Source organism: Pygocentrus nattereri, chromosome 23 (genome assembly GCF_015220715.1).
Source record: "Pygocentrus nattereri isolate fPygNat1 chromosome 23, fPygNat1.pri, whole genome shotgun sequence".
Taxonomy (NCBI): domain Eukaryota; kingdom Metazoa; phylum Chordata; class Actinopteri; order Characiformes; family Serrasalmidae; genus Pygocentrus; species Pygocentrus nattereri.
The window spans coordinates 2,785,854-2,802,480 of NC_051233.1; the positions used below are offsets into that span (position 1 = coordinate 2,785,854).

Below are 16,627 nucleotides of genomic sequence, written 5' to 3' on the forward strand. Positions count from 1 at the left end.
CTACCTTGAACTTCCACTCACTGGCCACTTTATTAGAAGCACCTACCTTGAACTTCCTCTCACTGGCCACTTTATTAGAAACACCTACCTTGAACTTCCGCTCACTGGCCACTTTATTAGAAGCACCTACCTTGAACTTCTGCTCACTGGCCACTTTATTAGAAACACCTACCTTGAACTTCTGCTCACTGGCCACTTTATTAGAAGCACCTACCTTGAACTTCCGCTCACTGGCCACTTTATTAGAAGCACCTACCTTGAACTTCTGCTCACTGGCCACTTTATTAGAAACACCTACCTTGAACTTCTGCTCACTGGCCACTTTATTAGAAACACCTACCTTGAACTTCTGCTCACTGGCCACTTTATTAGAAGCACCTACCTTGAACTTCCTCTCACTGGCCACTTTATTAGAAACACCTAGCTTGAACTTCTGCTCACTGGCCACTTTATTAGAAGCACCTACCTTGAACTTCCTCTCACTGGCCACTTTATTAGAAACACCTACCTTGAACTTCTGCTCACTGGCCACTTTATTAGAAACACCTACCTTGAACTTCTGCTCACTGGCCACTTTATTAGAAACACCTACCTTGAACTTCCACTCTCTGGCCACTTTATTAGAAACACCTACCTTGAACTTCCACTCTCTGGCCACTTTATTAGAAACACCTACCTTGAACTTCTGCTCACTGGCCACTTTATTAGAAACACCTACCTTGAACTTCTGCTCACTGGCCACTTTATTAGAAACACCTACCTTGAACTTCCACTCACTGGCCACTTTATTAGAAGCACCTACCTTGAACTTCTGCTCACTGGCCACTTTATTAGAAACACCTACCTTGAACTTCCACTCACTGGCCACTTTATTAGAAGCACCTACCTTGAACTTCCTCTCACTGGCCACTTTAATAGAAACACCTACCTTGAACTTCTGCTCACTGGCCACTTTATTAGAAGCACCTACCTTGAACTTCTGCTCACTGGCCACTTTATTAGAAACACCTACCTTGAACTTCTGCTCACTGGCCACTTTATTAGAAGCACCTACCTTGAACTTCCGCTCACTGGCCACTTTATTAGAAACACCTACCTTGAACTTCTGCTCACTGGCCACTTTATTAGAAACACCTACCTTGAACTTCTGCTCACTGGCCACTTTATTAGAAGCACCTACCTTGAACTTCTGCTCACTGGCCACTTTATTAGAAACACCTACCTTGAACTTCTGCTCACTGGCCACTTTATTAGAAACACCTACCTTGAACTTCTGCTCACTGGCCACTTTATTAGAAGCACCTACCTTGAACTTCCTCTCACTGGCCACTTTATTAGAAACACCTAGCTTGAACTTCTGCTCACTGGCCACTTTATTAGAAGCACCTACCTTGAACTTCCTCTCACTGGCCACTTTATTAGAAACACCTACCTTGAACTTCTGCTCACAGGCCACTTTATTAGAAACACCTACCTTGAACTTCTGCTCACTGGCCACTTTATTAGAAGCACCTACCTTGAACTTCTGCTCACTGGCCACTTTATCAGCCGCTTTGTGTCGACACGCAAATCTGACCTGAGCCACTTTCATATGTGGTCCTAGGCCGGATACAGGTCTGATTCATGGTCATGTGACCTTAATGAGGCACTCAGATCAGAATTCATGCACTTTTTTCCCCACTGCGCTGCGCCATCACTCAGCGTTACCATGGCAACAGCGCCGAACAGAAGTCAAAGCCTGTAAACGGTGGAAAAGCAGCTCATCTCACCTTCTCCTCCTCCGTCTGGCTCTAATAATGAAGCTGAGAGCTGATCAGAGTTAATGATCTTCTCAGCGAAGCTCGTTCTGCTCGTTAGTTTGTGCTGATGATGCAGTGATTCAGTCACGTGACAAGTTCATCACATTAATGACTGATTTGAATCACTTAGCTAAACGAGTGAGAACCGTCGGGTCAGAGAGACCGGATCTGAGCGGTGAGGCTTGTAAAGTGAACGTAGCTTTCATGTAAGTGTCCTGAACTCAAGCCAAAAGGGGTGGGGCATTTTCCTTGCGGGGGAGTCAAATGCCTGCTCAGCCCCAGTCAGTATCACGGCTAGATGTGTATGAACCAGCCAAGAGCAGCTCTGTGGTCCTTGATGAAGGGTTATTAGACGGCTAACACAATCAGGTAACCCTGACCATACACCATAATACAGGCGTTAATAAAGTGGTCAGGAAGTGTCCCCGTTCTAATAAAATGTGTTTATCAAATTCCTCTTGAGCAGCATTTGGCTTGTTGAAGAATGAAGCATTGTTCTCTAGGGTCTGTGAAACTTCCACTTCAGTCATCTATATTTTATTCCAAGTAGTGACATGGCACAGACCTCTCTTTCCGGAATATTTAGCTCCCACATCGGCAGAGCAATAAACGTCTGGACACCGTTCAGTCCAGTGAAGTATCAGTCACACTGTCAGTAGTTGCAAGTAGCCAAATGTCTGTTTCAAATTGTTTTGTATCTCGGCTACAAATGTGCAGAAAACAGATTTGAACAGATGAATTATGGTAAACGCTACTGGCAGTACATACAGGCAACATGCCCTCAAACAAACATAACCATAAAACTGGAGCACTGAGCCTGTTGCGAAACAAGCAGGACAACACGAAGCCCGCATGCAGTCGGGAAGAAAGAGCCGGAGCTGACCGTAGTGGAGTGGAGTGGTGTTAATGGCATTATCATGTGGAATTTTCTCCCTATCGCGTATTAATTTAGGCACTCAAGCTCACATTAAAGTGTCTTGGATGTAAACTGATGTTTAAGGACTGTTGTAGAATAATCCACACAAAGTAAACCTTTTAAAAAGAGCAAGCCAAGTGTTTAAGTTTACATTCATAGAGGGATAATAAATAACGAATTCCAGCGAATGTCTTGCAGTTTGTACGCACGCTTTCTTTTATTCATGGTCACGATGTCTTAACCCTCTACTGGACGCATTATGAGAGCAATTTTAAGAAAAATATTCAATTCACTTTTCCTGCATAATAAGGACCGGATTATTAAATCCAAAAACATTAAAAGAACTAATGTAAGCAGGGGTCCTTTTGGAGGCAACACTGTGTGACAATGAGAAGAAATGATGTAGAGCTGTGGTCCCTGATGTGGTGAGATCTGGCTTGTGATTGGCTAAATCCATCCGAAGCTGTGTGCTGTATGTTGCTGTGCCATAACCCACGATTGCACTCCTCTCATTCAAATACAGCTTTTAAATGTTTTTTTAAAGTGAAACCTTCAGCGCCTTCCTCTGTGCAAAGGGTCACAACCCATTTTGTCAACAAAAATCAAACCACTGTGGGAGCCACAACAGTTTATGTCCATTTTACCATCTTAGCTGTGTATAAATATCAGTATGTGCTGACGTACTAGTACAGGTTAAAGATGCAAACAAAAAAGTTCTGCTTTAAGCTTTAACTTTTCTCGCATCTCCGGCAGGAAACTTTTCCAAAAGTAGAACAGTTTCTTGTCAATTTTTATGAGTCGGATTCTCATCCACCAGATTCTTGTTCAAATTTTCCCATTCCACCTTAAATGGTGCCTGAGGCACCAGAATGTAACTGCTTGGTCATTTAAGGTGGAACGGAAAATTAGAATGAGAAGCTAGCAATCGAGGAGCTGACTTCAGACTTAAACGTAACCAGCTGGAGTGATTATTATGCAAATAAGTCAGATCGTATGTAAATGGTCGATGTTCGTCTTAAATCTCTCTCTTTGCCTTTTTCGTTATCTACTAGCTGGGCGAGACTGTTGTCTGTGTTGCTATGGTGACCAGCAGTCTGTGCTGATCTTCAGGGTTAAAGGGTGAATCAACAGTTCTACCTTTACATTTACTGTTAAACTCTGTTGAAGGATCAGCAGAGCTTTATTTTACTGTAGAGGAGGATCGTTTTATTATTACCTACTGATCCAATTCAGCTGTGGAGCAACAGGGCAGTAAAAGAGCCGGAGCACCAGAGCCACATGTTGCTGACCCCTGTTCTGTGCAGACTATGGAAGACCGAGGAATACAGGTGGATAAATCCATAAGCAGCAAACTGACAAAAGCAACAGAGTGGGAAAAAAGTGGAAAGCTCCATTTGCAGTTTTACTGCTGACACAAACAAACAAGCAAATAAAAAAAGGTAAACAGTGGGGTCCAAAAGTCTGAGACCACTGGTGAAAATCTTTTTTTTGCGCTCCTTTCTAACTCACAATTTTTCATTACAAATAGAATCAACCACGTGACATTCTGAGCGGATTTTACGTACATTTCAGAATCCATAATTATTTCTTGTAAAAAAACAAATTATGCTTTATTTACATTTTACTGACCCCTTTATTTGAAATACAGCTCATCAAACAAAACCTTTTTTTTTTTTATTTTCATTTGTCTACATCATTTAAAGCACACCAGCTGCCCTTTGCCTTGTGTGAAGACTTGCAAAGTTTCATGAAGACTGGACCAATAGAAATGTCCCCAAATTACTTCAAATAAAATCACCTTAGATTAAAGTTGCCATAGAATGCATTTACTCAGCATTTTAGTTCTCTGATGTCTACATGGAAGGTTCGCATTTCCAACCGTATGATTTGGCCCTAGAATGAAATGAGCTGTTCCCCTTTTTGGTGGGTCATGAATAATCTGATGAACTCTGTTCTGATTGGCTGGTTCATAGTGAGGCACCATGAAGGCTCTCTCAGAAGCAACATGTCAAAATAGACACAGGCTGGAAAATAAAATGAGCCTCTGTGTAAATAAGTGAGGTCGTCAGACCATTTAGTTAGCTATGTTAGTTACTTGCCTCTATCGAGTGGCTAACATTACCTGTACCAGTTACATTCTGGTGCTGTGCAATCTGTAGCATTTAAGGTGGACTGGAAGATTTGATTGAGAAGCTGGTGTTTAGGAACGTCAACCATACCCACTGAGAGCTTGGCAAGGTAATGTTAAGAAAAGTGCCAGGATCCCTTTCACAGTCTGGAACAGTACATTTCTGCACATAGTCTGCCATTTTCATTGCTGCAGCTCCATTGTCATTGTTTCGTTTTCACAATACCTGCTGGGCTAGAACCTGGGCTGGTGTATGTAAATTCTGGGAGGCGCAAATGTTAATGAGTCAAGACTGCTGAGTAACAGTTCAAGATTTCGGAATTGGTCCGTTTGCCATTTTGGAAATACTTGTTTATCTTTGGACGGCTATGATGTACAGTGCTGTGCGAAGGTTTTAGGCATCTAAGCGAATGTTTAACCAGTTGACCTCAGCAGTGAGTTTATCAGAATATACATTAGAATAAAGTCACATTCATAATTCAAATAAACAGAAAAACAATAAAAAGTAACAAGAATTTCTCGGGTCCATATTTTTCCTGGACACCTTCACAGCCGCCACAGAGACTCGTTAATATCATCAATTACATCATGAGCTCAATTTACTGAGCACTGATTGGTCAAACCAGGAGCTGCTTTTTAACTACATATAATACTGGGCTTCCTCAAGGAGAGACTTGGAGATGGGTAAACAAACACCAACATCCAGAACATCACTATTTATTATTTATATGATTTATATATATATATATATATATATATATATATATATATATATATATATATATATATATATATATATATATATATATATATACATATATAATCATTATTATTTCATATTCTATACATTTAGTTTATTCAAATATTTACACTTTTCTCAGCAAATAAACACAAACTACACAAATAAATAGATTTTGAAAATGTGTCTTGGGTGCCTAAGTCTTTCGCACAGTACTGTACAAAAACAGAAAACTAACAAATTAGACACTTTCTATGATAATAACTTGATCTGCAGCTCATTTGGTCAGATTCTGTAGAAGAGTGTCACAGCAGGACATCAAATTCTGAACCTGTCTTTGCCCCAAAGCAAGTTTTTGGCCAGCAGCTGTGACACCGACACAACTAAATAATAGGAATTGGCTACAAATTACCACAATACAATTCAGCAAACAAGCTGGGCAGTGAAATGCTTTACAGATGGACATAAACCAGCATTCAGGTTATCCTGGCAAACGTTGAAAAAGGTGAACAGAATGTGACACTGCAATAGTTTCATAGCTCTACTTATACATGGGAAGGAATTGGCTATATTAAAACAGCTGATATGATATTCAAACGTTTGCTTTTTCATTTTTGCAGAACTGTTGTATTAAAGCAATAGAAGACTCAATTTTGTCAGTTACTGAAAACAACATTAAGGCTTTGATTTGGTTGCAGGAACAAGCGACCAGGTGATCATCTTGCTTAAATGGCAAAGGACCTCAGCTGAGGAAACTTTATCTGTTTATCCAGTGGTCCGGAGGAGGATGGGCTCCCCCTTGGTTCCTCTCATTGTTTCTTCCTCATGTTCTTAGGGAGTTTCTCCTTTTGAGCTTTGGTTCCTCTCAGCAATTCTTCCTCTTACTCTTAGGGAGTTTTTCCTGCCACTGTTGCTGTCAGATTGGTCATTAGGGGGCTGGACCCTGTTTTCTGGAAAGCTGCATTGGGACATCGGCTGTGAAAATGCAACTCAATTAAACTCAATCCAATTTTCCATCACCACAGCCCAAATATTGCCTTTCTAACCTAGGATCGGGTTCCCCATTAACATCAGGTCTGGTCTTAGATGAGTCTTTGAAAGTGACCCTCAGACATTGCCAAGATACTGCCCTTCTAACCTAGGATCAGATTTTCCATCAACATCAGGTCTGGTCTTTGAAAGTGACCCTCAGTGCACTGTCCTGTAGAGCTTGGCCTAGATCATCTACCTTTGTACCACTATCAGATACCTTGAAGATGCTGAAGGAAGTCACAGCTGTCAATTTACCCATTTTGTAAAGTACAGTTCTTAACAGGAGAATTTGAGAAGACTCTCTTGGATCCCTTAGAGAGTCCAAGATTGAATTACTGACCACAGAATGGACTCTCATGCCAGCTCACTGATTACCATAGTGAACGCACTTCTCCAGATGCTTCGGGAGGTAAATCTGGAGTCTAATCTCATGCTGAAGCCATCTCCCTTGAATCAATCTTTATCTAATAAAATTACAACTGTATGTGCCATGTGACCTACCAACATAGCATCCAGCAGCAAGTCTCTCTTGCAGCAATTCAAGAAGCAACGGTAATGAATCTCAGCTGAAGGAGCATCATCTGTCGAAGCGATAGTTGATGAAATGACCCTTCCGTGAAATTTCATTACAACCATCCAGGATATTGACCAATTTAGAATCAGTCAAATCTGACAAGGTCTGAGCTCATTCTGTGAAAGCATTCCTCAGGGGACTGTCCTGCAGGGCTCGGCCTGGGCCATCTCGCTCTGTGCCATAACCACACATACCTCGTAGACACGGAAGGCGGCAAAGGCGGTGGTCAGTAAGCAGGCAGCCCCAAGGATGTACCACCAGTTGAAGAAGCCAAACGAGACGCCCTTAACGATGCAGTAGAGGCCAAAACATACCAAAGCGACCGTGGACAGAATCTGGATGCACACTGGTGGCCCGGACGATCCCGTTTTCTCCTCCATCGCTGGGTTAGCCTAGAGTGGCCCACTTTGGCTTGTGGCTTCTAGATGGATGGACATGAACATTGCTTCACAAAGCATCTCTGTGAAGCTGAGGCCAAACTGACTTCATGAAAGATGGTTGAAAGTTGGTGCATTCAAGGATATAATCTTGGTTCTCTTGGATCCTCTTGAGACTTCAGAATGATGACCAAAGAAGTTGGTGCAAATCTTGGTTCATGTGATTCGTTTATGTAGTTCAGTGCAATGTTGGCTTAGAAAATGAAGCTCTGGACTGGAGAACACCCAATCTTTATATACAGCTCAGCCAAAGCTTACACACAGCGAAATCACTCTTCCAAAACCTTCTGTAGACAAATCTAAGGCCTAATCTCACTCTGAAGGGGTATAGAGGTCATCTTCGATACCCTACAAGGGATTACAGTCAGGCTGATCTTTTAAGAGAAACACACTCTCATGTTGGCTACTTTTGCTGATCCACAACTAACAAGCAATCAACGAGAGTGTTTTCGATAAACAGCTTAAAGGAGTGATGGGAGATTTGAAGGTTTTGCAAGAGATGCAAGTGAGAAATGCAGTCTTGTTATGTCAGTGCGTCTGAGAACAGAAGGAAAAGCTGTGAAAGCACTGTCTGTTGACTGTAGTTAACAATGTAAACAAGGTCACACTTTTACAGTCCCTGGGTATAAAGCAGGGAAATGAGAGGTACAAACTCAAAAGTACTAGTTCATTAGACAGGTTAACTAATGGCACTGAAATTCAGTGTAAACAGATTCTAGGTATTAACTGGATCAAGTGTGAGGTACAAACTCCAAAGCACTGCGTCATTATTTGGTGTAAAGTACCGCCCTGGTCTAAATAGGTTACACAGAAAGGTTCTAGGTATTAAGCAGATAAAGGAACAGGTAACAGAAACATACACGCTATGTAAGACTCTCAGCTCTGGGACCTTGTATCTGCTCCTGGAGGTGTTTCCAGTTCACATTCCTACTTAAATCCCACCAATGCCTGAATTCTACCAATATTTCAAAATTTCTGTTTAATTCAGAAAAAAAGTTTTATTTGTGGGTCTCTTTTCTGCAGAGATGGTATCGACCTCCTGCTGTCTGATTAATTTGAAAGTACCTGTTGCTCTTTACATTGTGTGTAAATTTCAGAATGAATGGACCAAAAGAAAATGGCTCAAAATTACTTGGAAAAAATTCTGGTTCCACTGACTTCCATTAAAAGTAAAGTGGGTTTTTCCTTCTCCTGTAAAGTTCTCATTTTGGAGATGGGAGGTTTTGATCCAGCAACAGTGTTATTTAAGTTTATTTGAAATAATGTCTTGCTACTGCCTTGATCTGTCTGTCTGTCTGTCCATCCGTCTATCTATCTGTCTGTGTCTCTGTCTGTCTGTCTGCCCGTCCGTCAGTCCATCCGTCAATCTATCTATCTGTCCGTGTCTGTCTCTATCTGTCTGTCCGTCCGTCCATCAATCTATCTGTCTGTCTGTCTCTATCTGTCTGTCTGTCCGTCCGTCCGTCCGTCAGTCCATCCATCAATCTATCTATCTATCTGTCTGTCTCTGTCTGTCTGTCTGTGTCAGTCTCTATCTATCTATCTATCTATCTATCTATCTATCTATCTATCTATCTATCTATCTATCTATCTATCTATCTATCCATCCATCCATCCGTCCGTCAATCTATCTATCTGTGTCTGTCTGTCTGTCTGTCTGTCCGCCCCAACATGGTGGCGCCACTGACGTGCCTGGCTGGACCCAGTTGAATATCTATGTTGAAAACTTCAGGCCCAATACAAACAAACAAGATAAACATTTATGACTTTATTTCATTTAGCTAGTGTCAGAATCCTCTTAAAATCCCTCGCTGTGCTGCTCCAGCATTTGCATAATCTCACAAATCAACACAGGCTGTACGGAAATAAACCCCAAATCCTTTATTGCTTCAGCTGTGGAATTCACATGGACAGACGCTCATGTTCATCAAACACAGGAGGCAGATAATGTGAGAAAGAAGAAAGAAAATGTTTTAAAGTCTAACCCGGTGGTTAGCACGGACAATAAGCTTCATTTGGTCAATAGAGGTTTTGGCCTGAACCTCTGTAAAACAGCTCGAGACAACAGCCAGGTGTCCATCCACGTATTTTGACATATGGAATAAAACTTAATGCGGCAAATTAGAGGTCTGTTCCAAAACCGGACACTTTCGAGAACTTTAGCGCTTTTAATGATGTACGCTGTTGGCAATGGACTCACATATAAGTGAAATTGATGTTATGATAATCTCGCCTTTATAAGCAGAATAAAAAAAATATTTTCCATTATTTGCAGCTGTTATTCTTTTAAAAATTGTTATAATTAAAAACTGTTACAACCAGAGCAAAATACAGCATTTTGGAATTAAACTCTTCAAATATTGGAAAAAAAACTGCTGAAGAATTCATTAAAAGTTTATTTGCTTTATACAGGGAGATTCACTCGAAAGAGGCCCTGAATATTCTGTGATAACTCTCTCTAGGACAAAGCAGTCGGAGCAAAACAACGTGCAACGTTCTCCTTAGTATATGGAGCTTTTAACAAGCCAGGCTGCCCCTGATTTGGAGTGATGATGTAGGCGCTGGACAGCGGTCAGAACGTTTAACCTTCATTTGCACTTCTGAGTACAGCCCCCCATACCGCTTCATGTGTCCAGCGCTGTATGTAATGCAATCAGTTACACACGTCAAGGTGCGTAGTGTATTTTCTGGTTCATGTTGCTTCAACGGGAGTTACAACAGAATATTCCGGGCCTCTTTCGAGGGAATCTTCCTGTATTTTTGCAGATATATAAGAAATGCTATTAATTACAATGGACTTGCATGAAGGTCTCTCAGTTTTAAGCAGCTGCATTGCGACTCTCAGAGTCATTAGGTACGAGTCAAGCCTGACTCCCAGACAGAGTCAAAGAATCGCCTGTTTTGGAGACGACACTTCTCAAGTTTAGGACACAATATGTGTGGCTTGGGAAAAAAAAAGACAAAGGCTAAACAAAGAACTGACTATAAACATAATGACCATTCAAATTAGTCAAGCCGGCCCTGGAAACCTGGCTACAGTCTGGAACTGGAGGTCAGCTGTTCAAAGTTATTGGTCACTATTTCACTGGTCCATGAAGACGAATGTGGAGCACTGCAAAAAATGGCATCTTGTCAAGTGAAATGATCTTCAATCTAGTCGATGTATCTAATATTTCCCATGCTGAGATGGTTGTGTGCTTATAATGAGTATCTAGCTTATTTCCAGAATTGTTTTGCCTGTTTTAGGTGATTTTGTTTAACCCTTGTGTGGTGTTCAGGTCTGTGGGACCCGTTTTCAGTGTTTACCAGCAGAAAAATTGATGTGGTTTATTATCATTTCAGCCTCAGATTCTTGGCCTTTGCTCATTTTCAGTGAAGAACATATAAAATAACCCATTTTCAGAGCTTCACTCTGTTCAACCCCCAACACTTATACTACACATGTGGTGCTGGGCTGAACCTGCGGGGAGTAAATGTGTGGAGGTGCTGTGTCCTTCACTCTGTTCTCCTCCTACATGACCTGCTGTTAATGTGTGTGTGTGTGTCTGTGTGTGTGTGTGTGTGAGGGTGAACAACACGAACAGGCTGCTGACTGGCTACAGCTGCTAAAGGAGAACCCTACACTGGACACTTGTGATGTTTTAAACATCTGGTATTTTCACAGAAACTGTTATGACTGCGTTGATTTAAAAACTGGGTCGACCAGACCACTGAGTAACACACACATCAAAACCACATAAGTAAATTCAAATGATCTCGCTATACTGGCTGAAGGTTAGGGAACCAGCCTTGTGACCGGAAGGTTGCCGGTTTGACCCGTTGGGCCAACAGTAAGTGACGGAAGTGCCTTTGAGCAAGACACCTAACTCCCAACTGCTCCCTGGGCGCTGCGGATAGTGCTGCTCACTGCCCCGGGCAAGTGTGTGTGTGTGTGTGTGTGTGTGTGTGTGTGTGTGTGTGTGTGTTCAAATGTGTGGCGTTAAATGCAGAGGTGAAATTTCCCCACTGTGGGACTAATAAGGGTCACTTAACTACATTTCACACATTGACAAGTTACTATTTTTTGCAGTGAGTATATAAATGTGCGCACCTGGTTTTGAACACACTCATTACAGTTTGTGTGACTCTCTCTCTCTCTCTCACACACACACACACACACACACACACACACACACACACACACACACACAATTACTGCATTTTAAACTGACAAAAATGCACTGCAGTGGATTTTCAGCAAAGTGTGTAGCGTACAGTTTATGCAGTAGTTTCTAACACCCGACAGATGTCAGTACGGACTCATAAACCCTGCATTTCTATTTGCTTTGTAATAAAAAATAAAACAGTACAACCACCGTGTAAGAGCTCGATCCTAAAAAATCCTGAATATAATCCATTATCATTGTAATCATCTCTACAGACCAAATCACTGCAAATTCAACCACGTGTGGAATCACAATGTCACTAAAAAACATTCCACTTTACATTTAGAACTCAGCTCTATGGGTAGCTTAGGAATCAGCTTAGGAACAAGATCTAGTAAGTTTCCAAACACCACAAATTCATAAATCATTAAGGTTAACCACACCGTCAAAGCCTGGTCAAACAGGGGGTTAAATCATTTCTCCACAATGTTGTTGCAGTAAAATTAGGAATTAAAAACAAACCCTTAAACAATACGTAGCCTAAAAGTATTACTTCAGGTGAATATAACCATCCCCACCCTTTATGTTGCATAGTATTTGACTTCTCAAACAGCGCATCTCGAACCCCTTGGACTATTTTTCTGGGTTAGATCGCCCCCTTGTGGGCTAATTCAATAGCACGAGGTGTGAGAGTTTCCACCACCAGGTGGTGCTGTTGTGCCGAGTGAACATTAGTGAACAGTAGCGTGCTCCGTCAGTGTGTTTGGTGAGGAGGCGTGAGCTCAGGCTACTTTTACTCTTCCTTAAGTCAAGGTTCCTCAGCAGGTTTCCGACAATGAACTAATGTCCTCTGGTTAAACAGTCTTTCATGCCGCTGCCTCGACCGCCGCAGCCACCTGCAACAAACTGGGTTTCATTCGCCGCAGAGAAGTCTCCGAGGCCCATTACCGTCCCATACGCGCCGAGCCGATGCGTCTCTTAATGACACATCCGTGATGTCATCTCCTTCTGCAACACCAAAAGAGTTATATGCATTAGTGGAGCATCATAAGCACATTTTCATACACATACAGAGGACCTCATTTGGACTGACATTTCTCAAAATTTGCCCTGAAGGTTTCTGGACCATGTTTTCTTGATTACTGCGTCGTGACAGTCACAGTAACAGAACTGACACATATTTTAGTTTAAACACCTCTTGGTGGGCGTAATGCAGCACTGGAAGCATGGAAAAACCTCACACTAGGAGCTGGACAGACAGCAGCACAGGCTCCACATGGCGGAGTTAGTTTTAACACAGGGAACAGTGAACTTCATATCCCCACATACCCTCAAATCAGTTAAGCTTGTTAAACGGTTTTAAGTTTCCACGCACAGATTCATCAAATTCACACCACAGTCACTTTCATTATGGAAAATGAAAGGAGTGGAAAAATAAGACTTATCATTATTTAATGGCACTCACATCAACAATACTGAGGAACCCAGTACATTTTGGCAGTAAACCTTCTGTTATGTCTTGTTTTTAAGGTGTTCCTGCAAACTCTCCACATGATGAGCACTAAAGTGATTGTGTACTAATAGCTCCCTCTGCTGGAGGAACTTCAGACTGCTAGACAGGAGTTCCAAATTCACGTCCATGTGTTTTACATACATAAAAAACAAAGAAACAAGAAAAAGCAAAACAAAACCAAACAGAAACAGAATCCAATCTGGATTTAAGCTGCATTTTATTTAAACTTTTTTGAAGGCGTTTTTAAAAGGGGGCAGTCGTGGGCTGGAGGTTAGGGAGCCGGCCCTGTGATCGGAAGGTCACCAGTTTGATCTGCAGAGCCGACAGTCCATGACTGAGGTGTCCTTGAGCAAGACGCCTAACCCCCAACTGCTCCCCGGGCGCTGTGTATAGGGCTGCCCACCACCCTGGGCAAGTGTGCTCACTGCCCCCTAGTGTGTGTGTGTGTGTGTGTAATCACTAGTGTGTATGTGGTGTTTCACTGCACAGATGGCTTAAATGCGGAGGTGAAATCTCCCTGTTGTGGGACTAATAAGGGTCTCAGTCTTAAAAATATTTTGACGCTGGTTCTTTTTGGTCTTTTTCACGTTATTAAACAGCAGAATAAACGAATGCTGTGACATACTGTGCACTGTGAGTTTTGGTGGTATTGTTGCTCTGTGGTTTTGCGATGTTACAGGAATTTATATCTAAAATCACCTTTTATTTAATTTTTTGGAGTGTGCTGAATGTTGGTTTTGACGTTGGTAGTATGCGTCAATAGTTAAAAGCTCATATTGAAATTTTCGGTCCAACTTTATATTGTCTTTAGTAACTGTGTAGTTACTCATGAATAACATCTGCAATAACACTGTAACTACTGATGATTTAGTCACTGTTACAGGTGGATTATAGAAGCACAGCCTATGAAATTACACGTGCATCAGCTTCAGTTTTTCCTCAGGTAATTACACAAGTTTACCTTTTTGATACACTACAGATCAGGAGTCTCTCAGACGTTTAAGGAAGTATATTTTACATAGTTAGTTATGGTTTGTGTAATTACTGTGGAATAACTGTGTTGTAACAGCCTAATCACATCACACTGATTAATACCATTCTGTAATGACACCTTTATAACATCTACACAGGAACTTTCCTGTAGTGTGGAGTTAGTCACACTCTAAAATAAGTGGGCAGTTCCTGTGTAGTTATTATGTAAGTACTGTGTAATAATGCAGTGGTCATATAATAATAATAATAATAATAATGAATTTTATTTGTAACTCACTTTACATTTTAAGCAAATCTCAAAGTGCTAAACAGTAGAAGCATTTCAATGAAATCAAAGAACTACTATAAAACATCTTTACACTCCATAGGAAGATCACGGGTTATAAGTTCTGCTGAAGACAAAGGTTTTAAGATCATAGGTCATATAGACGTTGCTTTGGGTGGAAATGCAGCACATTTATTAAATGTTATAACAGTTCCATGTCAATATAAGGAGGCGTCTGTCTGGTTTAAAGCTGAGACTGGTTACAGTGTCACAGCAATGGCAGCGTAAATGCTGGCTAAACGTGAGGAAAGCTGGCAGATCCAGTGTAATAATGTCTTAATGTAAGTTATAACTCACCTCCTTTTACTGCTGGAAAAGACCAGAAAACAACTTCTGTTCCAGGCTGATTACAATGTAATTACATTTGCTATTACATATTATGCTATTATTGAGTAATTACATGAAATAAAATGAGCTGGTACAACTTTTAAATACACTTGTGTTATTACATGAGGCAAAACGAAATATTACATGTGTAATTACATGTGTAGTTACATAAGAAGCACTGCTGTAATCCATCTGTAACAGTGACTAAATCATTAGTAGTTTGTGTTGCTGCTTATATTGTTCACATGTAACTACACAGTTATTACAGACACTTAATATGTGCTGTAAACACCTGAAACATCTGTCTGCTGATATCACTACAAGGGCACAGCCTACACATGACATTGCCTGAATATCTTCCAAATAAACCTGCTCAGTCATCGTTACAGTAAAGCAACACAGAACACGTGGATCCTGATTGAAAACCAAGCCAGGCGCCTCCAAACCTTTGAACATCACGCACTACCTCCTTATCACTGAACTGGCTTGTGGAGAGAAGCAGCGAATTGGTGCTTAAATTCCAGGAAGAGTAGTAGGCCAACTTCTTTGGACACGCCCCGAGCTAACGACACACTTCAGGGATGTAAACGTTTCATCGTTAACTCGTACTCAGAGATGCTTCCCTGCTAACAGCCTACATATGACGCAGCACTAGGGAGGGCTAATTCCTCAGTTCATTCAAAGTTCAGCTTCTGATATCTTTTCATGTTCTTGAGGGATTTCTTTCATCATGTAAATTTGCTGGTGGTGGCTTTTTAACACAGCTTTCCCTCCAGGAGGGGTTGTGTGGGAACATGATTAGGTTTTAGCTCCATTTAGAGGAAGACAAATACAATCTGGCAGGATGTCCCATATATATATATATATATAGGTGGTGGTGGTGGTGGTGGTGGTGGTGTTACAGCGTGGGCAGGTGTGTCCAGTCAATACAGAACCGCCCTACACTTTGTGAACGGTACAGTGACCCAGTGGCCCAAACTACTGAATAACATCATTAATCCAGTCACTGTGCCTCTGCATGAACAACCTCAACCCCATAGAACCCCTTTGGGATGGATTAGAGTGGAGACTGTGAGCCAGGCCTTCTCGTCCAACATCAGTGTCTGACCTCACAAATGCGCTTCTGGAAGAACGGTCAACAATTCCCATAAACACACTCCTAACCCTTGAGGAAAGCCTTCCCAGAAGAGTTGAAGCTGTTATAGCTGCAAAGGGTGGGCCGATATCATATTAAACCCTATGGATTAAGAATGGGATGTCAATCATATGTGTGGGAAGCCAGACGAGCGAATACTTTTGACCATCTAGTGTATATATGTCAAAAATCAGGCCTGTTTTTCTGGTTTTCCTACACTGTCAGGATGTTTTTGTCATATAAATATATAAAAACAAACACACCCGAGACTAAACAGACAGGAGGAAACCCTGTAATAAAGAAATGCCCCTTTTTCGTCCAAACTGAGAAAAAATTTCGGAGCTAAAGCTGACGACTTCAGGGATAAATAAACATGCAAGGATAAACCATAAAATCACAACTTTTATCCAAGAGCTAAAATAACACAGTAGTGCTTTTCATCTTTCCTGGCGGTGACGCTGGGCCTGGCCTGTATGACTTCAGTGGGCCTGTAGTTTTGCTGTTTTTAGAGCCGCTGTGCGGATTTGGCTGTGCTGTACGTTCTCCCTCTGCGCGGTCATGAGG

The 16,627-nt window shown here is 41.5% G+C and overlaps 1 protein-coding gene across 1 annotated transcript in view; it reads right to left on the reverse strand.

Annotated features, from left to right (window-relative positions):
* Window positions 1–11,167: 11,167 nt before the first annotated feature.
* Window positions 11,168–16,627, reverse strand: part of LOC108414757 (MOB kinase activator 3B) — a 57,297-nt gene continuing 51,837 nt past the window's right edge. The window contains exon 4 of the mRNA XM_037533130.1: window positions 11,168–12,778. Within this exon, the coding sequence (XP_037389027.1) occupies window positions 12,749–12,778 (30 nt within the window). The 3' untranslated portion in view covers window positions 11,168–12,748. The remainder of the gene's footprint in view (window positions 12,779–16,627) is intronic.